Below are 16,726 nucleotides of genomic sequence, written 5' to 3' on the forward strand. Positions count from 1 at the left end.
ACAAACAGGGGCCTAATAATTCAGGGGGGCTAATAATTCTGACTTTAACTGTATATCGCCCTTACATAAAAACAATTCTAGCTACATTTTATCTACATTGTGCAACAACATCTCTATCTCTACTGGAGGTGTCAGTGTGAGTATGATTAAAAAACACTATAGTATTTAATTTAAATTACTATAGTATATTTTCATGTGGGTGTCTGACAATTGAAAATAGATCTCTGTAGCAGATATTGCAGCCTCTGTTACATTTTACCAGACACTTTTTTGGTAACATTATTTATTTAGGATATGCGTTTTCACATTCCGATTCTAATGCCTGATTATTAAATTGTTTAAATGACTATAATTAAATTGAGTATATTTAAGAATAAAATATTCTGTGTTCTTTGGAAGAGTGTACAAGCATCGTGATGATATTATATTGACATACTGGCATTATAAAATGAGTGGCATGAAACTATCTTAAAATGAGCTTGGTTCTCTTGAGGTTTTTTTTTTTAATTCTTCACTTTCGCCAATTGGTGAAGTTTTTTTTCTCGCTGCTGTCGCCACTAGCTTGCATGGTTCGGGATCTGAAGTGCTGTGCATCGATGGATTTGCTCTTCAGTGTTTGGACTTTTAGTAGTGATTATTAAACCACACTGAACTGAACTTAAACTCTAACTCTCTTAAAAGGTGAATTGAATTGACAATAATATTGTTTTTCACAATATATTTTAGTGAAATATATCATATAACAAAATATAAATATCTTTACAGGCCTAACTATACTTTCTTTTTACAACTATTATTTTACTATAGTATAATATAATGTTTATATTATTTGTATGGTTGATATACAGATGTTATGTTTCACCCTGATATTATTTTCTAGATGACCTAAAATGTGTCACTTAAATGTTGCTGAAAACTAAAGCCAACAGACAAACAAATGCTGTGCAACTAAAAAAGCAATTACAGTCAGACAGCCTCCTACTCTTCAAAATACTGCTGATCAGATCATGGCTCCACCAAAAAAAACAAAGCAGCATTATGAAAATACTTCAGCCCACTCAGAGAAAAGCTGTCTCAGCACTGAAGGCCAAACCCACAGTATCTCACTAACAAATTAGAGACTCCGAACGCTTAATAAACAAAAAAATGCACAATTTGCTGTTCCTCTGAATAAATGGCACAGGATGTTTAATCCTCACTTGAACAGTTTACATGCATGCACATTTTTATATTCTGAGCAAGATGTGTTATTCTTCAGAACGGGAATCTCCCTTCCTGCTCACTTCCTTATAGGAAGGAACAGCAGGAGAAACAGAGAATGAACAGAGCTGTGAGGTTAGGACATGATAAATACAACCTAATGAATGAGTGGTCATTCACACTGGAAAAACTCAAAGTTGCTTACCTGTGCAGTGCTGGCTGGGGTCGGCACGTGACTGTCGAAAAATGAGAGATCGAGAGGGGCTGCATTTCCTCCAGAGGTTAAAGGCTGAGCCTGGTTAATCTAAAGAAAATGAAGAGACAAATCAGAGAACTAAAGGGCACCTATAATGAAAATCAACTTTTGTAAGCTGTTTGGACAGAACTGTGTGTATGTATAGTGCGTCCATGGTCATATTGCAGTGATATAAACCCAACAAGTCTCTTTTTTTAAATGTCCTGACGTTAAAATAGGATCCCAATCCCAGTGATTTTGAGGCCCACCGAATTGATTGACAGGTGCCTTATCTCCATAATAACATGTATACACATGTCCAAATTGCAAATAAACGGAGATTAAAATATTTGTTTGACCTCTCTGTGAATTTTATAAGTTTTAGAAGTTTGAAATGTTTTTAAAATAGAGCATGTTTTTAATAAAGACAGTACAATCGCTTTGTAATTCTTAAGCGCTATAATCACCACGGCCGCATGGTGTCAGTAAGCGCATATATATATATATATATATATATATATATATATATATATATATATATATATATATATATATATATATATATGTGTACTGCAAACGGCATCTGTGTGTGACTCATCATTTCAGAAAGGCTTAAATACACTCCACCACAAATACATTAAATAAACTTAGTTGGTATGTTTGACTGAACTGTATTTCAGCTTCATCCATGTCTGTCTCTGTCACTGTGCTGTTTATCTGGCGTAACCCATGGTGAGAAGCAGACACGCATGTGGGAACGGTGGGCAGGGAGAAGCAGCTCATTTGCATTTAAAGCCAGAGGGTACAAAAAAGCTACACTGTACACAGACAGCACAATGGGCAGATTATGGGGTCTATAATAAATAATCTGATGGGTAAGACTTTTTCGAGAAGGAAAATATAATAGGAAATACTATGAAACATCAGAGAGACAAACTATTTATATCCACATATACATTAATAATTGTGTCTTCACCTGAATATATATATATATATATATATAAATAATGCACAGAATGTGAATTTGCAGAAGTGTATACAAGTTGTCATTTGTTTGTCTTAGAGAACAGAGAAATGAAGGAAGCACGTGTGTTTGTAGGAGAGTGCAGCTGCGAGCTCAGGTCAGCAGGGAGATGAAATGCATGTCGGTGGCCAGCAGCAGGCGGAATCACAACACAGCCTATTTATACAGAGGGTAAACTGTTTACTAGGTCTCCATGTGCACTACTGCCTCGAGATGGCTTTATAATGTGATTACATTCAGCCTCAAAGAAAGATGCACTTTAAAAGGAAGATACTTTTTGCACCTTTTTTTGCATGCTCAGACCACAAAATGTTTTTGCAGTTTATTTTTTCCATTAGTTATCTTTACATTTAAAAACTAAAAAAAAATGAACAAATAAATCCTATTTTTACATACAATATTTGCATTAGAGAACAGTATATTTTGTAGCATGTTCGTTTAGCCTCACATGCTCAACTGAACACTACACAAAGACACTTCTGCTCTGACTGGTCACAGGAAAACAAAACACTTCCTGTAAATCAAACAGGTCACATTGTAGCAGCCATGGTTTATCTGTCCTCTGGTTTTTAAATATGGGCATGGGTGTATTAGTGTATGAGAAAAAAGACAACTATTAAAAAAATTGCTATTAGAAATGATATAGTTTATCATACACAGTCAAAGACTAATATGTTGATCTACCAACTACCTATGGTGTTATTTCAATGACAAATGTCGTGAGCGCAGTATTAAAAGTCGTAATCGCATTTATGTAATAGCCGACAAGCATGAGAACTTCTTTGCTTGCGCACCGATTTCCTCTGCTCGTGCACAAAACTTCTTGCACGTCCCCTCAAATATACGCTGCTCAAGCGGGATCTTCTTGTGCGCTCTCCAATAAATGCTGCTGAAGTGTGAATTAGTGCGTTTATGTAACAAGTATGTCTCCAACATTTATTAGATTTGCTAGAAATATTTATGAATGTCTCCAATAGACCTACAGCGCGGTATTGATGTGTCCTGAAGTAAAGTGAAACAGCTATACGTCGTGTTTGCTGGCCTTACGCAAAACGCACCTGTCAGTCAGTCAGTCAGTCAGCACGTAACCTTAAGGGGTAAAACAAATAACGCACAGCACTACTATGGTTACAGAAAAGTTAGCCCTGTTATAATTAATTTTTAATACGTTTTGGAGCGATTATCACCTGTTATAAAAAAAAACACGACTGAATGTGTTAAATGAGAAGCTGTAATATAGCCAAGGCGGGATCAATTTTGGTGTGGCGCCCCGCCATGGAAGAATGAATGTAGCGGAAACCATGATTACAGTAGGGGTTCATCGCTATGAAACTCTACTGTAATGTTTAGGTGTTTAATTATTAATTCAATTAAATTCATCTTTGTTTAGCGCTTTTACAATGTAGATTGTGTCAAAGCAGCTTTACATAGAAGATTATAGTGAATTTGAAACAGTGTCAGTTCCATTTTCAGAGTTGAAGTTCAGTTCAGTTTAGTACAGTATTATTATTCCAACAATATAGGCCTGTCACAATAATAAATAAACCAACTTGTCCCACAACACGTGAACATGTCCTCAATTATATATATCGCCCATCCATAAAAAACAATTTTAACTACATTTTAGCTGATAGCGCAACCTCTCTATCTCTATTAGAGGGGTCAGTGACAGTATGGTTTAAAAAAAACTATAGTGTTTTTACTATAAATAACTTTAGCATATTTTCATGTTGGTGTCAGATGACTGAAAATATATCTGGTACACTTTTTCTAGTTCTTTTTACCTTGAACATTTTTGTTAACATTTATTATTATTAATTATTTGATTAAGGTATCTGTTTTCACATTCTGATCCCAATGCCTAATTATTAAATTGTTAAAATAACTAAAATTAAATGAAATATTCTTAAGAATAAATATTCTGTGTTCTTTGGAGGGGTGTACATCCATTATGATTCTATTATAGTGTCAAAATGGTCTTAAAATGACAATAATATCGTTTATCGCAATTAATATAATTAATTTTGTTGCTATATATCGTACCATAAAAAATTGATATCATGAAAGGTCTAACTATATGTCCTATTTTATATTGCATAATATTTTCTGCCATTTTAAAATTTGACTAAAACCTTTTGCAAACTTTTTCACACGGTCTATAAAAAAATAGAGTACGGTAATCAATAATATATTAATAAAAAGCTGAAATTTTAATTCACAATCACTAGGGTGCCCCAAAATTTTAAAAGTGGGTGGAGCCACTTTCACTGTAATGACAATAATTTGTGAACGATTTGAGATATTTTCACCAAACTTTGAGATATTTTCACCGAACAAATATGTACAAACACAAAAAAAGTTGTCTGATCTAACACGGTGGCACAAAGGGTAGCACAATCGCCTCACAGTTAGAAGGTCGCTGGTTCGAGCCCCGGCTGTGTCAGTTGGTGTTCTGTGTGGAGTTTGCATGTTCTCCTCCAAATACATGTGCTATATGTAAATTGGGTAAGCTAAATTGTCCGTAGTGTATGTGTGTGAATGAGTGTGTACGGATGTTTCCCAGTGAAGGGTTGCAGCCTGGAAGGGCATCCGATGTGTAAAACATATGCTGGATAAGTTGGCGGTTCATTCCACTGTGGCGACCCGAGATTAATAAAGGGACTAAGCCGAAAAGAAAATGAATGAATGAATGAATGAATGAATGAATGAATGAATAACTTTGCAATCGATAGAAAATTGCCATGAAATATCTTTATGCAATAAGGTCTATGAGGAAATTTGCATTATATGCAGCTGAAGTCAAAATTAATAACCTCCTGTATATTTTTTCCCAATTTTTGTTTAATGGAAAGAAGATTTTTTTCAACATATTACTAAACGTTATAGTTTCAATAACTCATTTCTAATAACTGATTTCTTTTATCTCATGATAACGGTCCATAATATTTTACTAGATATTTTTCAAGATACTAATATTCAACTGAAAGTGCAATTTTAAGGCTTAACTAAGTTAATTAGCCAAGTCATTGTATAATAGCACTCTGTAGATAATTAATAAGAATATTGCTTAAGGGGGCTAATAATATTGACCTTAAATGTTTATAAAATTTAAAACGTTATTCTAGCCAAAATAACACAAATAAGACTTCCTCCAAAGAAAACATATTATAGGAAATACTGTGAAAACGTTCTTGCTCTGTTGATCATCATTTGGGAAATGTTTAAAAAAGAAAAAAAAAATAATCACAGGAAGGCTAATCATTTTGACTTTAACTGTATATACACAATAAGGCCTATGAGCAAATTTGCAGTATATACAGTATATATATACGCACACATGCACGAGAAAGCCATTTAGGATGACCACTGCTTACCTCTATATAGTCCTCTGGTACCAATCCGACTTCTCCTCTGGAGTTTCTTGCCTCGATCCATCCTCCACCAATGTTCTGGGAACATAAGAAAACAGATCACCTTCAAGTGAAAAGGATCTTATCCATTCCTAAACATGCAACATATCATTCTAAGAGCACACATTCTTAAAGTGAACAAAAAAATCCTCACCTGATTGGTTATTATGATTGTCTCACCCTCGTGAACCGACAACTCATTATTCCCCGGCTCTGCCGCAAAATCATATAAAACCTGTGCCTGTGTAAAAATAAAACATGCATTGGTTAAACATGCATATACAGACAACAAAGGTGTTGAGAGACATGTTAGGAATTCATTATTAGTAGAACCAGCTAGACTTGTTAAGTTGGAATTTACTTGGATAATGACCTCAGAATTTACTTGTTTAACAATTGGCTCACAAAACTGATGGGAATTTAAAAATTGTATAGAATTTAATTAAGTCAAGCCTTATGAATTTAATTAAGTCAAGCCGAAATGCCCAAACCAGTGTTTGGCGAGTGAAAGTTGGCCTGAGGTGACCTCTGATTTGGCCTAATATGCCATATTGCATTGAGGATGTTTTAATTTTAACCCTTTGATGCATGATTACAGCAATTCAGAAAACACATGAAGCTAATCCAATGCTTGTCAGTATGTTTGTTGTGTGTCAGTACTAAAACAATGAGTCTTTTTAATAATTATTTATAGGTTTAATTTTTTTAATAACTCTAGTTTAGTTTACAGTTGACAAAATAAAAAATATATAATCTTTTTTTGTTAACCTTTTAGTTTATTGATTTAAAAAATTTCTATAATTATTACTAACAATCTAATAAAATGATTTAAAAATGTTGAGCATTTAAAAACTCCTATTTTTTAATTTAACACATTTTAATACAATATATTTGGGTGTTTTGTTTTAATTTTTCCTTTAGAACTGCATTAATCCTTTGTAGAAATATTCCTCATAGATTTTGGTCCATATTGACATGATAGCATCCACAGTTGCTGCAGATTTGTCGGCTGCACATCCGTGATGTGAGTCTCCCGTTCCACTACATCCTAATGGTGCTCAATTCGATTGAAATCTGTTAACTGTGGAGGTCATTTGAGTACAGTGAACTCATTGTCATGTTCAAGAAACCAGGCTGAGATGATTCGTGCTTTATGACATGGCACGTTTTGATCATGTCTACATGGCTAAATGCACTGAGTTGCTGCCATGTGATATGTTGATTAGAAATTTGCGTTAACGAGCAGCTGGACAGGTGTACCTAATAAACTGGCCGGCGAGTGTATATCATATATAGAAAGTTTATCTTAGATTTTCAAAACAACCCCAAAAACATGACAAAGGCATTACTGTTTGAGTTCGACTGAATTGCTGAATTGAATAACTTATTTCAACTAGTTATTTACTTAAACAAAAACTACTTAAAACTGGATGTTACTATAAAGAACCAAAGTATTTGTGCTGAAAACAACAAAACATTTTAGACAATTAATTGCCTTTATGCAAAATATAATGAGCTTTTTTCCCTTTTCTTTTGGGTGAATCAAAAAGTAAACGTTTGCTTCTGAGATTAACACATAAGGTATGGACAACAGCAGTGATAAAAGTCAAAACAAAATCATGTAGTGCACATTTACGTTTATAAATGGTCCCAAAACAGAATCACTTGACAGTACATAGAGCTTTCCACAAAGCACCCGTTATTCTAACACACAGAGAAACACACACATCCTGAAGCGATCGAAACAGCAAACAGTGAGGCCAGTATGAACAGTAACACAGAGTCTCTCTATGCAGAGATTCACAGACCGCAATTCACATAGAGAGTCTGTGTTCAAGAAAACTCACTTCTGATTCAAATGAAACATCGCTTAAAAGGTTTGTGATAGATAAACCACTGTCTGATGGCATAACTGTGCATGAATACAACACGCATGACCACAGCGGTTTCATAACAAGAAAAAAAATGATGACGAAACAATAATTGTGATGAGCATGGCATATAGCAGATATGGTATGAGGAACAGATGCATTCACAAAGGCTGCCACAGAAATACCCTCTTAAGATAGTCAAGCGAGTAGAGCTAAATTAAGGTTTACAGTTTAGAAGGGAGTCAGCAGAGTAGAGTAAATATGAAATTAAAAGCTAAATTAAGATTGATATTGTAACCTTAAATAAATGGGGTATTTGCACACTGACTTTTAATTTTAGTCAGCCAGCCCCAGGGCTTGCGGTTAATTGTTTAAGATCTGACTTCTTTAAAAACCAGCGATCTTCACTGCCTGGCTGAGATACGGTAAAAATGTGTATCAGACCAAACAAGAAGCCCTGCAATAAATGATATTTTTCCACGCCATGTCTTTAAAATATGGAAAATAATTTCACACCAGTATTTTCAATGGCATTTCTTTTTTTAAAACCCACGATTCGAAAGACACGTGACCCACGTATTAATACTATTTTTTCTTTGTTGATTAATCCTAAATATGTAGCGATCACAGAGAAACCGCCTCTCGCATCATTCAAATCACATGTATGAAAGCATTTAGGTCTTTCTGTAAAATATAATGATTGAAGAAGTTGTGGTAGGTTATTCAGGATGTGGTGGGTTTCTTGGGTTATTAAAGATGTTTTCTGTCACCACTTGTTTAGCCTGCATTAATGCATTCAGTGTAAGCTGCACGATTTATCATTAAAAGATCAGGATATTAACAACCGCGCCATGTAAATCATAAATGATGGTGATTTGCATGTGTTAATCCTTCGAATCGCTGCTTTCAAATCTGTCCGAAAAATGCAAAAATCAAGAAAGAGATTCAGTCTTTAGTCTTTGAGTTAGTTATGGAGTTACAAACAGTCAAATAACACAGCAGTACTGGGATAACAGTTTATAGTTTAGATAAAACCACTGATGTTTACGGTAAAGAATACAATCGCCATCATTTGTGTTTAACTTGGCGCTCAAAAATGAAAGTTGTAGGCAGCAGTTACATTATTTAACCAATAGGTGGCGACAAGGAGCCATCAAACATATGCCACTGAATAATTCTTCAAAAATGACACATCTAGCAATGAAACATGAAGTTTTATGAGTGAATAACTGAATCATTTATGGAAAATTAGACTAAAAATAAATATAGGTTGTACAAATTATGTTAGATTTATACATTATCAGCAACAGTAGTAGTAACAGTGATTTTTTCACAGTAATGAATAGTTTAGTTTATTTTTATTCAGCTGATGATTTCTTCATTTTATTTTTAATAAAATTACAGGTTTTAAGTTCTGTTTGTTAAAACCAAAAGTTTCTTGCACTTCTGTTTTTGTAATAAACGGAAAACAAATTATATTTGTCTCCTCCCCTTTTTGGTTGATCCAAAAAATGGTCCGATCCATGACTAAAAAAAACATAATGTGATCCGATCCGTGAGATTTGTGATAAGTTACATCACTAATATTAGCAACAACAATATTCTATACTTTACTGCGAAAAATAATAATAAAGGGGAAAATATTAAAACATTATCAATCTATAATTCAGAAATGAGAAGTCATTCAAATTTAGATGAACTTTAAAATCATCTTGTAATATATAAGAAAAAATAGAAAACAAATCCCTGTGGAGTCACCACCAGGCCCTTTTATATTTATTGAGGTAAAGTTGGATTTATATTCACTCCCTATATTGGTTACTTTGGTACTATGAATATTCAGCCTGAAATCACATGCAAGTATGACTTGAAAAAAACATTAGCACTATTTATTGTGTAAATAGTGCTAATAGTCTAAACAATGTACTTTGTACTAATAATATGATTATTAATTTGTAATAATGATTAATAATTAATTTGTACTGATAATATGATTTCACTATTTAGAGTTTGCAAATAATACTTTTATGAAATTATATTATTAAGGAGAAAGTCTGAATGTGCGAATATAAAACCAACTTTACCTCAGTTTTTACTTTTAGGCATCAAAAATACTATAACCATCAATGAATATGATTTGTTTTAAACAATATCTAGGTAATAAAAATTTACAATATATTTAGGACAGACTCCTCACAATGCTTATATAGGATATTCTACCAGAAACATACATTTTCACTTATAAAAATGTAACGGGGCCTGACTTTAGCTTGTCGTCCTCAAAAAAAATCATACAATTCAATGACAGAACGCATCCTTGATCACTGTCAGCTTCTCCTCTGTTAAATGACGTCACTTGCGAGTCATAGCCTTAACGGTGTATTGCACGCATTTTGTGTTAAATTTAATGCAAATGTGACTGACAGAAACATGGAGACAACTGTAAAATTATTTTAATTATATATTCTGTAGTATTTATTTGTAGAATTTATTTATAATATCATGTTTTTAATCATTTGTTGTGAAAAATAGCAACAAACTATTTTTTTTAATAACAGTTTTAGCATCACAAAACTATTAAAGCTCTACTGTAGGTTCAATTGGGCTGAGGACAAGGACAGGGTTTGTACATTTGTAGTGTTTTTAATAAAAATAAAAAAAATCTGAGAACCAATATTCCTTTACAGAACAACTCACAGAAAGCAACCAGTCAATTTTAGAAATTTTTGGGATGAAATACTTCATATTCACTGCATTTACGTTTTTATTTTAGATAATGTACGTTTAAATGTACAAAGAATGTCCCATATTTTCCACATTATTGTGGAATAATAAGTGGAATTCATAAGTGGAACTTATGAACACATAAGTGGAATTTACAGTCAGATGTATTTAAGCTCTCCTTTACACTGGCAATTTTGTTAGTGTTTTGGTTTTAAGATTAACTAATGTTAGTGAATGATTTACAGTTCAACTACATATCCCAGCATCCATCGCAAAATGACGTCAGAGCCCCACTAAAAATGTCACAAGACTCCTAATGATCCATATTTTCCTACGTTTACCAGAAAGCCTTTAAACAACGTTAAAACAACAAAAATGAACTCTTAAATGGCCAATCTCTGGGTGTTTAACGACTCGGTTATGAAGTCAGTGACAGTTATGAACACTTAACAGCAAGTATGTCGGCGTGTGTTTGGAAATAACTTTGGTAGTTCATCACGTCAGTGAAAAAGAAATTACAAACAGATCAGCCACACACATTAACCAAAAATACGTCGAATAAGTCCTTACCTTCGACTCCATTGTACACACATTAACCAGTCATTACAGAAACCTGCAGTTTAGTGGCGATAAACTCTCTCTCTCCTCTTCATCCAGACATTTCTCTCTTGCCAGAAGCGATTCTTCTCAGACTAACCTTAGTTTGTTTACATCGCCAAGTACACGTTATCTTCTTTTTTACACACGCAGTCAAATTTAGGGGCTTATTAACGTGTGTAAATCCAAACTCGTCGTTAGCAGCAGACTTGAGCTGCTAAACTTGACTGCAGCTGAGTGTGTGTTTCACATAAGAGACGCAACCGGAAACAAACTCGAGTCGAGCGCCTGAAGAAAAAAAAACTACACACAGCTGTGTGTGCAGACGACGAAGACATAAAATCATGAAAAAATAATAATGTAAGGCATATTTATGTGTACATACATAAACTTTAACATTTGTTATTAGTTTCATGCATTAAATGAAATAAAACGTATATTTATTCTGTATAGTTATACTTTTATCCCACATTATAGATGTTTAATAACTAAAATAAGTAAAACATAGGTGAAATACAACATTAATAGACAAAACAAAGTGGGTTTTTTCTTATTCTGTAAGTTTTTTTGAGTATTTTAGATTATGATTGTGTCAGCTTTTTTCAACTTTTTTCAAGTTCAAACAAACAGAGAGGGGCGGGCTGAAATGACAGATGTGTGAGTTTAGAGCGGCCTCTAGAGGACAAGAGTAGCTTTTAAAAAATAAAAATAAATTATTAGACAACGTTTTTTTAATGCAACAATGAAGGACAATGAAGCAAATGAAGGAGGGAACGAAGGGACGAACAAACGAATGAATGAAGAAAGTACAGAACAAACCAACAATGGAAGGTAGGTTGTAAGGAACAAAGGAATAAAGATCACTAAATGCACTACAGAATGTTACATTTACACATCCCTGCACAACTGCATGTAAACACAACAACTTTTCAGAATGTAATACTCACTAATCACTACTCTTAAGTACTTTTGAAAGGGCTACTTTTTACTCATACTTTGAGTAATATTTACAACAGATACTTTTACTCCACTTGCACGACATGTTTGGGCAAATAATGGTACTTTTACTTGAGTATGATTTTTTTCAGTACTCTTTCCACCACTGTGTGTATATATATATATATATATATATATATATATATATATATATATATATATATATATATATATATATATATATATATATTATTGGGTTCAAAAGCAGTTAACAACAGATTGCAGGAACTTTGAACAATCTGCTTCTGTTACAATCTGCATAATACATTTTAAAGAAGAGAGAAAGAAGGAAAAAAATAAATTAAAATAAATAAAGTAAAAAAAGAAAGAAAGAAACCTGAGGGGAAATTATATAAGGTTATATACATTGAAAGGAATTTTTGACTTTTAAAAGACATTTTGCTTTTTATGCCCATTAAAGACAAAATGTAGGACTTATAGTCAATTTAAATTAAAAAAAAAACTGCATTGGATTTTTTTTTTCCAAAAATGTACACTTGTGAATAAAAAAACTTACCCATTATAATGAAGACATTAACAATGCACTGAACGCAAGATTTAGAGTAAAAAAAATTATGTCAAAAGTATTTAAACAAATATTCACATTTGTCTTTTCCGAGAGATAGATAGTTTCGTACAAAATAGTTTCAGACAAGTACATTAACAAAAAGGATGAACAATGGTTTCTTCCAAGTCACAAAATGTATTTTTTTTCAATATCTAGCGTATATTTACTAAGTACACTATTACAAGGATAGCATCCATGTAATATTTTATACGTAATTTCTTTTACTTTCTTTGAAAGCAAATATTTATGTGGAAGATTCCACATAACATCCCAATTTATGTCATACGTGGCCAGCCATATGAAAGAAGAAGCTGGAATTGTTTTATGGTTAAAACAATCAGCATCATACGATTATTGAATTTGTCATCAACTATTGATATCCCTTTTATTGAAATTGGCACTATATATGAAATAACATAACTAACAAAACAGCTGTGTGTGTAGATGAAGAAGAAGACAAGAATCATGAAAAATAATAACACAAGGCATATTTGTGAGTACATACATAATCTTTAACATTTGTTATGTTTATGCAATATATGAAATAAAGCTTATATTTATAGACTTTATTCTCACATTATAGATGTGTAATAAGTAAAACATAGTGCTGATGAAGGTGAAATACAACATTAATAGAAAAACAAAGTGGGTTTTTTCTTATTCTGTAAGGCTTTTTTGAGTATTTTAGATTATGATTGTTTCAGCTTTTTCCAACTTTTGTCAAGTTCAAACTGAGAGAGGCGGGCTGAAATGACAGACGTGTGAGTTTAGAGCGGCCTCCAGAGGACAAGAGTAGCTTTTAAAAAATAAAAATAAATGATTAGAAAATGATTAGAAGTTATTTTAATGTACTTAGCTAAACGTTTTTTAATCAGCATTCTGTTCGAACAAAATCAATAAATAGCACAAAATAAAATAACGCCAGCCGCGTTGTCACGTGGTGTCAGATGATTTTATAAATGTTCATACATTTATTCAAACACCTCTTGTTGAACCAAATTTTTGTTAGACTTGTACATGGATTACTTTGTCAACGGTCCCAAATTCTGTTTTTTTTTTTAAATAAATGTTTAAAGAGCCCCTATTATGCATTATAAAAGGTCTTATTTTTGGTTTGGGGGAGCTCCAACAACAGGCTATGCAAGCAGAGTGAAAAAAACAAACACATTGTCTTAAAATAAATTATTATAAAATGTATTATGAATTTGAAATGTTCTTACCTAAACCTTCTTAAAATCGCAGTATAATAATCAGCATTCTGCTTAAATAACAAAAATTAGTAACACAAACAAGTCGCGTTGTCACGTGATGTCTCTATAGTGGTCCAATCACATTCTGTTGTGATTACTACATTTTACATCGGTTTTAACAGATGAAGCGAGAATTTCAACATGTTCGTCAGGTGTTATTATACATTTATATTTTAAAACCATCTTTGATAAAACCAAATTGTTAGACCTGTACATGGGTGGCTTTGTAATGATCCCAGACTGTTCATTTTTCTAACATAAATGATTTATATGTGCTTTAAAAAATGTGTTTTAAAAATAGAAGTAAATAGTGAATGCGGACTTGTACAGGTATATAACTAAATACAACGTTATGTGTGCAGCTGTTTACCGGAAGCTATAGAGCTGTCTACCAGAAAACAGCCCTGCTGAAAAATCCAGCTGGTTTTAGAGGGGTTTTGGCCATTTCCAGGCTGGTTTCCAGCCATTTCCAGCCTAGTCTTAGCTGGTCAGGCTGGAAAAATGACCAGCTAAATCCAGCTAAAACCAACCTGGTTTAAGCTGGACATAGCTGGTTTTGGCTGGGCTCCCAGCCAGGCTAGGCTGGTCAAGCTTGGAAATGGCCAAAACACCTCTAAAACCAGGCTGGTTGACCAGCTAAAACTAGCCAACCAGCCTAGGCTGGTTTAAGCTGGATTTTTCAGCAGGGAGGTATACACTTATGACTAATATCTCATTCGCACACATGTAGAAAGAGTTATCAAACAAACCGAATGGGCTTTCCAACTGCTAGAAAGGTAAGTAGGCTTGGTTTGTATTATAAATGGATTTATGTAATGGATTTTGTCTTGTTAACACTGACCATGTCCCCACAAAAGACCACAGTAAGGTAAATGTTACCCTTTATTTAACAAGACACACATGAAAAATACTGAATTATAATAGTAAATACTATAGTAACTGTATGTATTATAGTATTTAAAACACTTTGTTAATGAATGTATTAACTATAGATAAACTTGAATAAATACTGTAGTATACATTAGTTTTGAGTTCAACAGTGGTGAAGTGTAGTGAAATAAACTGTAGAAAACTACAGTATTGGGTAAATTGTTTATATCAGTTCATTTCAATCCAAGTTTAATTCTATAGCGCTTTTTATAATTATTGTGTCAAAGCAGCTTTGCAAAAGGTGCAGATTATTGCATTACAATCAAATTAAGTTAAAGTTACAATCAAATATAAGTTATTATATATAAATATAGTTAACCTGCAATTTTATAGCATATAGGTGACATCTATGTAAACGTTTAAAGACGTTTATTCATATATTAAGTGTATGTGTTGTGCTTAAATTCCTTGATTGTTGTCATCATCTCTTCACAGGTTTTGGATCCCATGAACGGCACTGCACAATCTCCAAAGGCATCGGGATGAGTATCCCTGGGCTGAAACAGAGAACAAAGAAAATAATTAGCGTAGCTGCTGTTCATAGTGTATTTGAACAAGAGATATTAAATGTCAATGCGAAAATTAAGTCCTATAAATGAAAATAGAAGTTATATAGTATATTCAATTCAATTCATTATTATTTTTAAAGAGCTTTTACAATGTAAATTGTGTCAAAGCATCTTAACATAGAAGTTCTAGTAAATTGAAACTGCGTCAGTCCAGTGTTGAGAGTTGAAATTCAGTTTAGTTGACTTCAGTGTGGTTTAAATTTCACTGCTGAAAGTTCAAACACTGAAGAGTAAATCAATCGATGCGCAGCTCCACAAGTCCCAAAAGATATAAAAAGAAACCTAAAAACAGACATAGAAAGCTAATAAGTATTTCCAACAAAATGTCTGGTGCATTACGACAGGAGGAGTGTGTCCTACAGGTGGTTTGTCAAGCCCACTCATGCATCATACCGTTATGTGATACATTGCGTGTATGCTGTACTAAAAAGATAGGTCTTTAATCCTGTTTTAATGAGAGTGTTTCTGAGCCTCGGACACCATCATGAAGGCTATTCCAGAGTTTAGTAGCATAAACAAGAAGGCTCAACCTCCTTTAGTAGACTTTGTTATTCTAGGTACTACCAGAAGCCCTGAGTTTTGAGATCTTAAGGAGCAAGTTGGATTGTAGCGAGACAGAAGGTTGGTTAGATAAACAGGAGCTAGACTATTTAACCCTCTGAGGCCTCCAGATCACCGCAGCATGATTAGCATCTCTCTTTTCTTATCGGTTCCTTTTTCTTATGTTATTTTTTCAGATAATTGTTTTCAGTTATTGTTTCTCATCAAGACACTAATAATACTTTGTTGATTTTGGTCACACAAGTGAGTGTTTTACACCATTCGAATCTGTTAAGTGTCTACTTTTTTGTGTACACTCACAATAACAACAAAACTGTGTGCTTTTGCAAAATAAGGAAAATAAGCAGTGTGCAATCTGTTTTTAGAAACGCGTCACTAAAATGAACTGAAAACACTAAAACAAGACACACAGACATAAAACATACAGTTGAAGCCAGAATTATCAACCCCCTGTTTGCAGACCACAGACCACATGATGAGCGCCCCCTGCTGGCCTCACTAACACCAATTCAAACAGCAACCTAGTTTTCCCATGTGGTCGCCCATCCACATACTGACCAGTCTCAGTCCTGCTTAGCTTCAGTGAGTAACCAGTCTGGGACTGCAGGGTGATTATTTGCTGTTCATGTAACTCTGCTAAACTCCACAGAGGCAAACCAATAATTTTAGAGCAAGTCTTGACTAAGTTTTGAAGGTGATTTTTGTCTCTACGGAAAGTTAAAGTGAAAATAAGTAAAAAAAAAAAAAAAAAAAGTATAACTGAAAATAAGTTAAAAAATGTTAATAGGCCT

At 33.4% G+C, this 16,726-nt stretch overlaps 1 protein-coding gene across 4 annotated transcripts in view; it reads right to left on the minus strand.

Annotated features, from left to right (window-relative positions):
• snx9b (sorting nexin 9b) overlaps positions 1–11,335 on the minus strand; it is a 52,535-nt gene extending 41,200 nt beyond the window's left edge. For all 4 annotated transcript variants that reach the window (XM_056481480.1, XM_056481479.1, XM_056481478.1 and 1 more), the window contains exons 1-4: positions 11,035–11,335; positions 6,024–6,110; positions 5,834–5,908; positions 1,406–1,504 (exon numbers count right to left, since the gene is read on the minus strand). In XM_056481480.1, coding sequence (XP_056337455.1) covers positions 1,406–1,504; positions 5,834–5,908; positions 6,024–6,110; positions 11,035–11,046 — 273 coding nt within the window. In that variant the 5' untranslated portion in view covers positions 11,047–11,335. The remainder of the gene's footprint in view (positions 1–1,405; positions 1,505–5,833; positions 5,909–6,023; positions 6,111–11,034) is intronic.
• Positions 11,336–16,726: the final 5,391 nt, after the last annotated feature.

Source organism: Danio aesculapii, chromosome 20 (assembly GCF_903798145.1).
Source record: "Danio aesculapii chromosome 20, fDanAes4.1, whole genome shotgun sequence".
Lineage (NCBI taxonomy): Eukaryota > Metazoa > Chordata > Actinopteri > Cypriniformes > Danionidae > Danio > Danio aesculapii.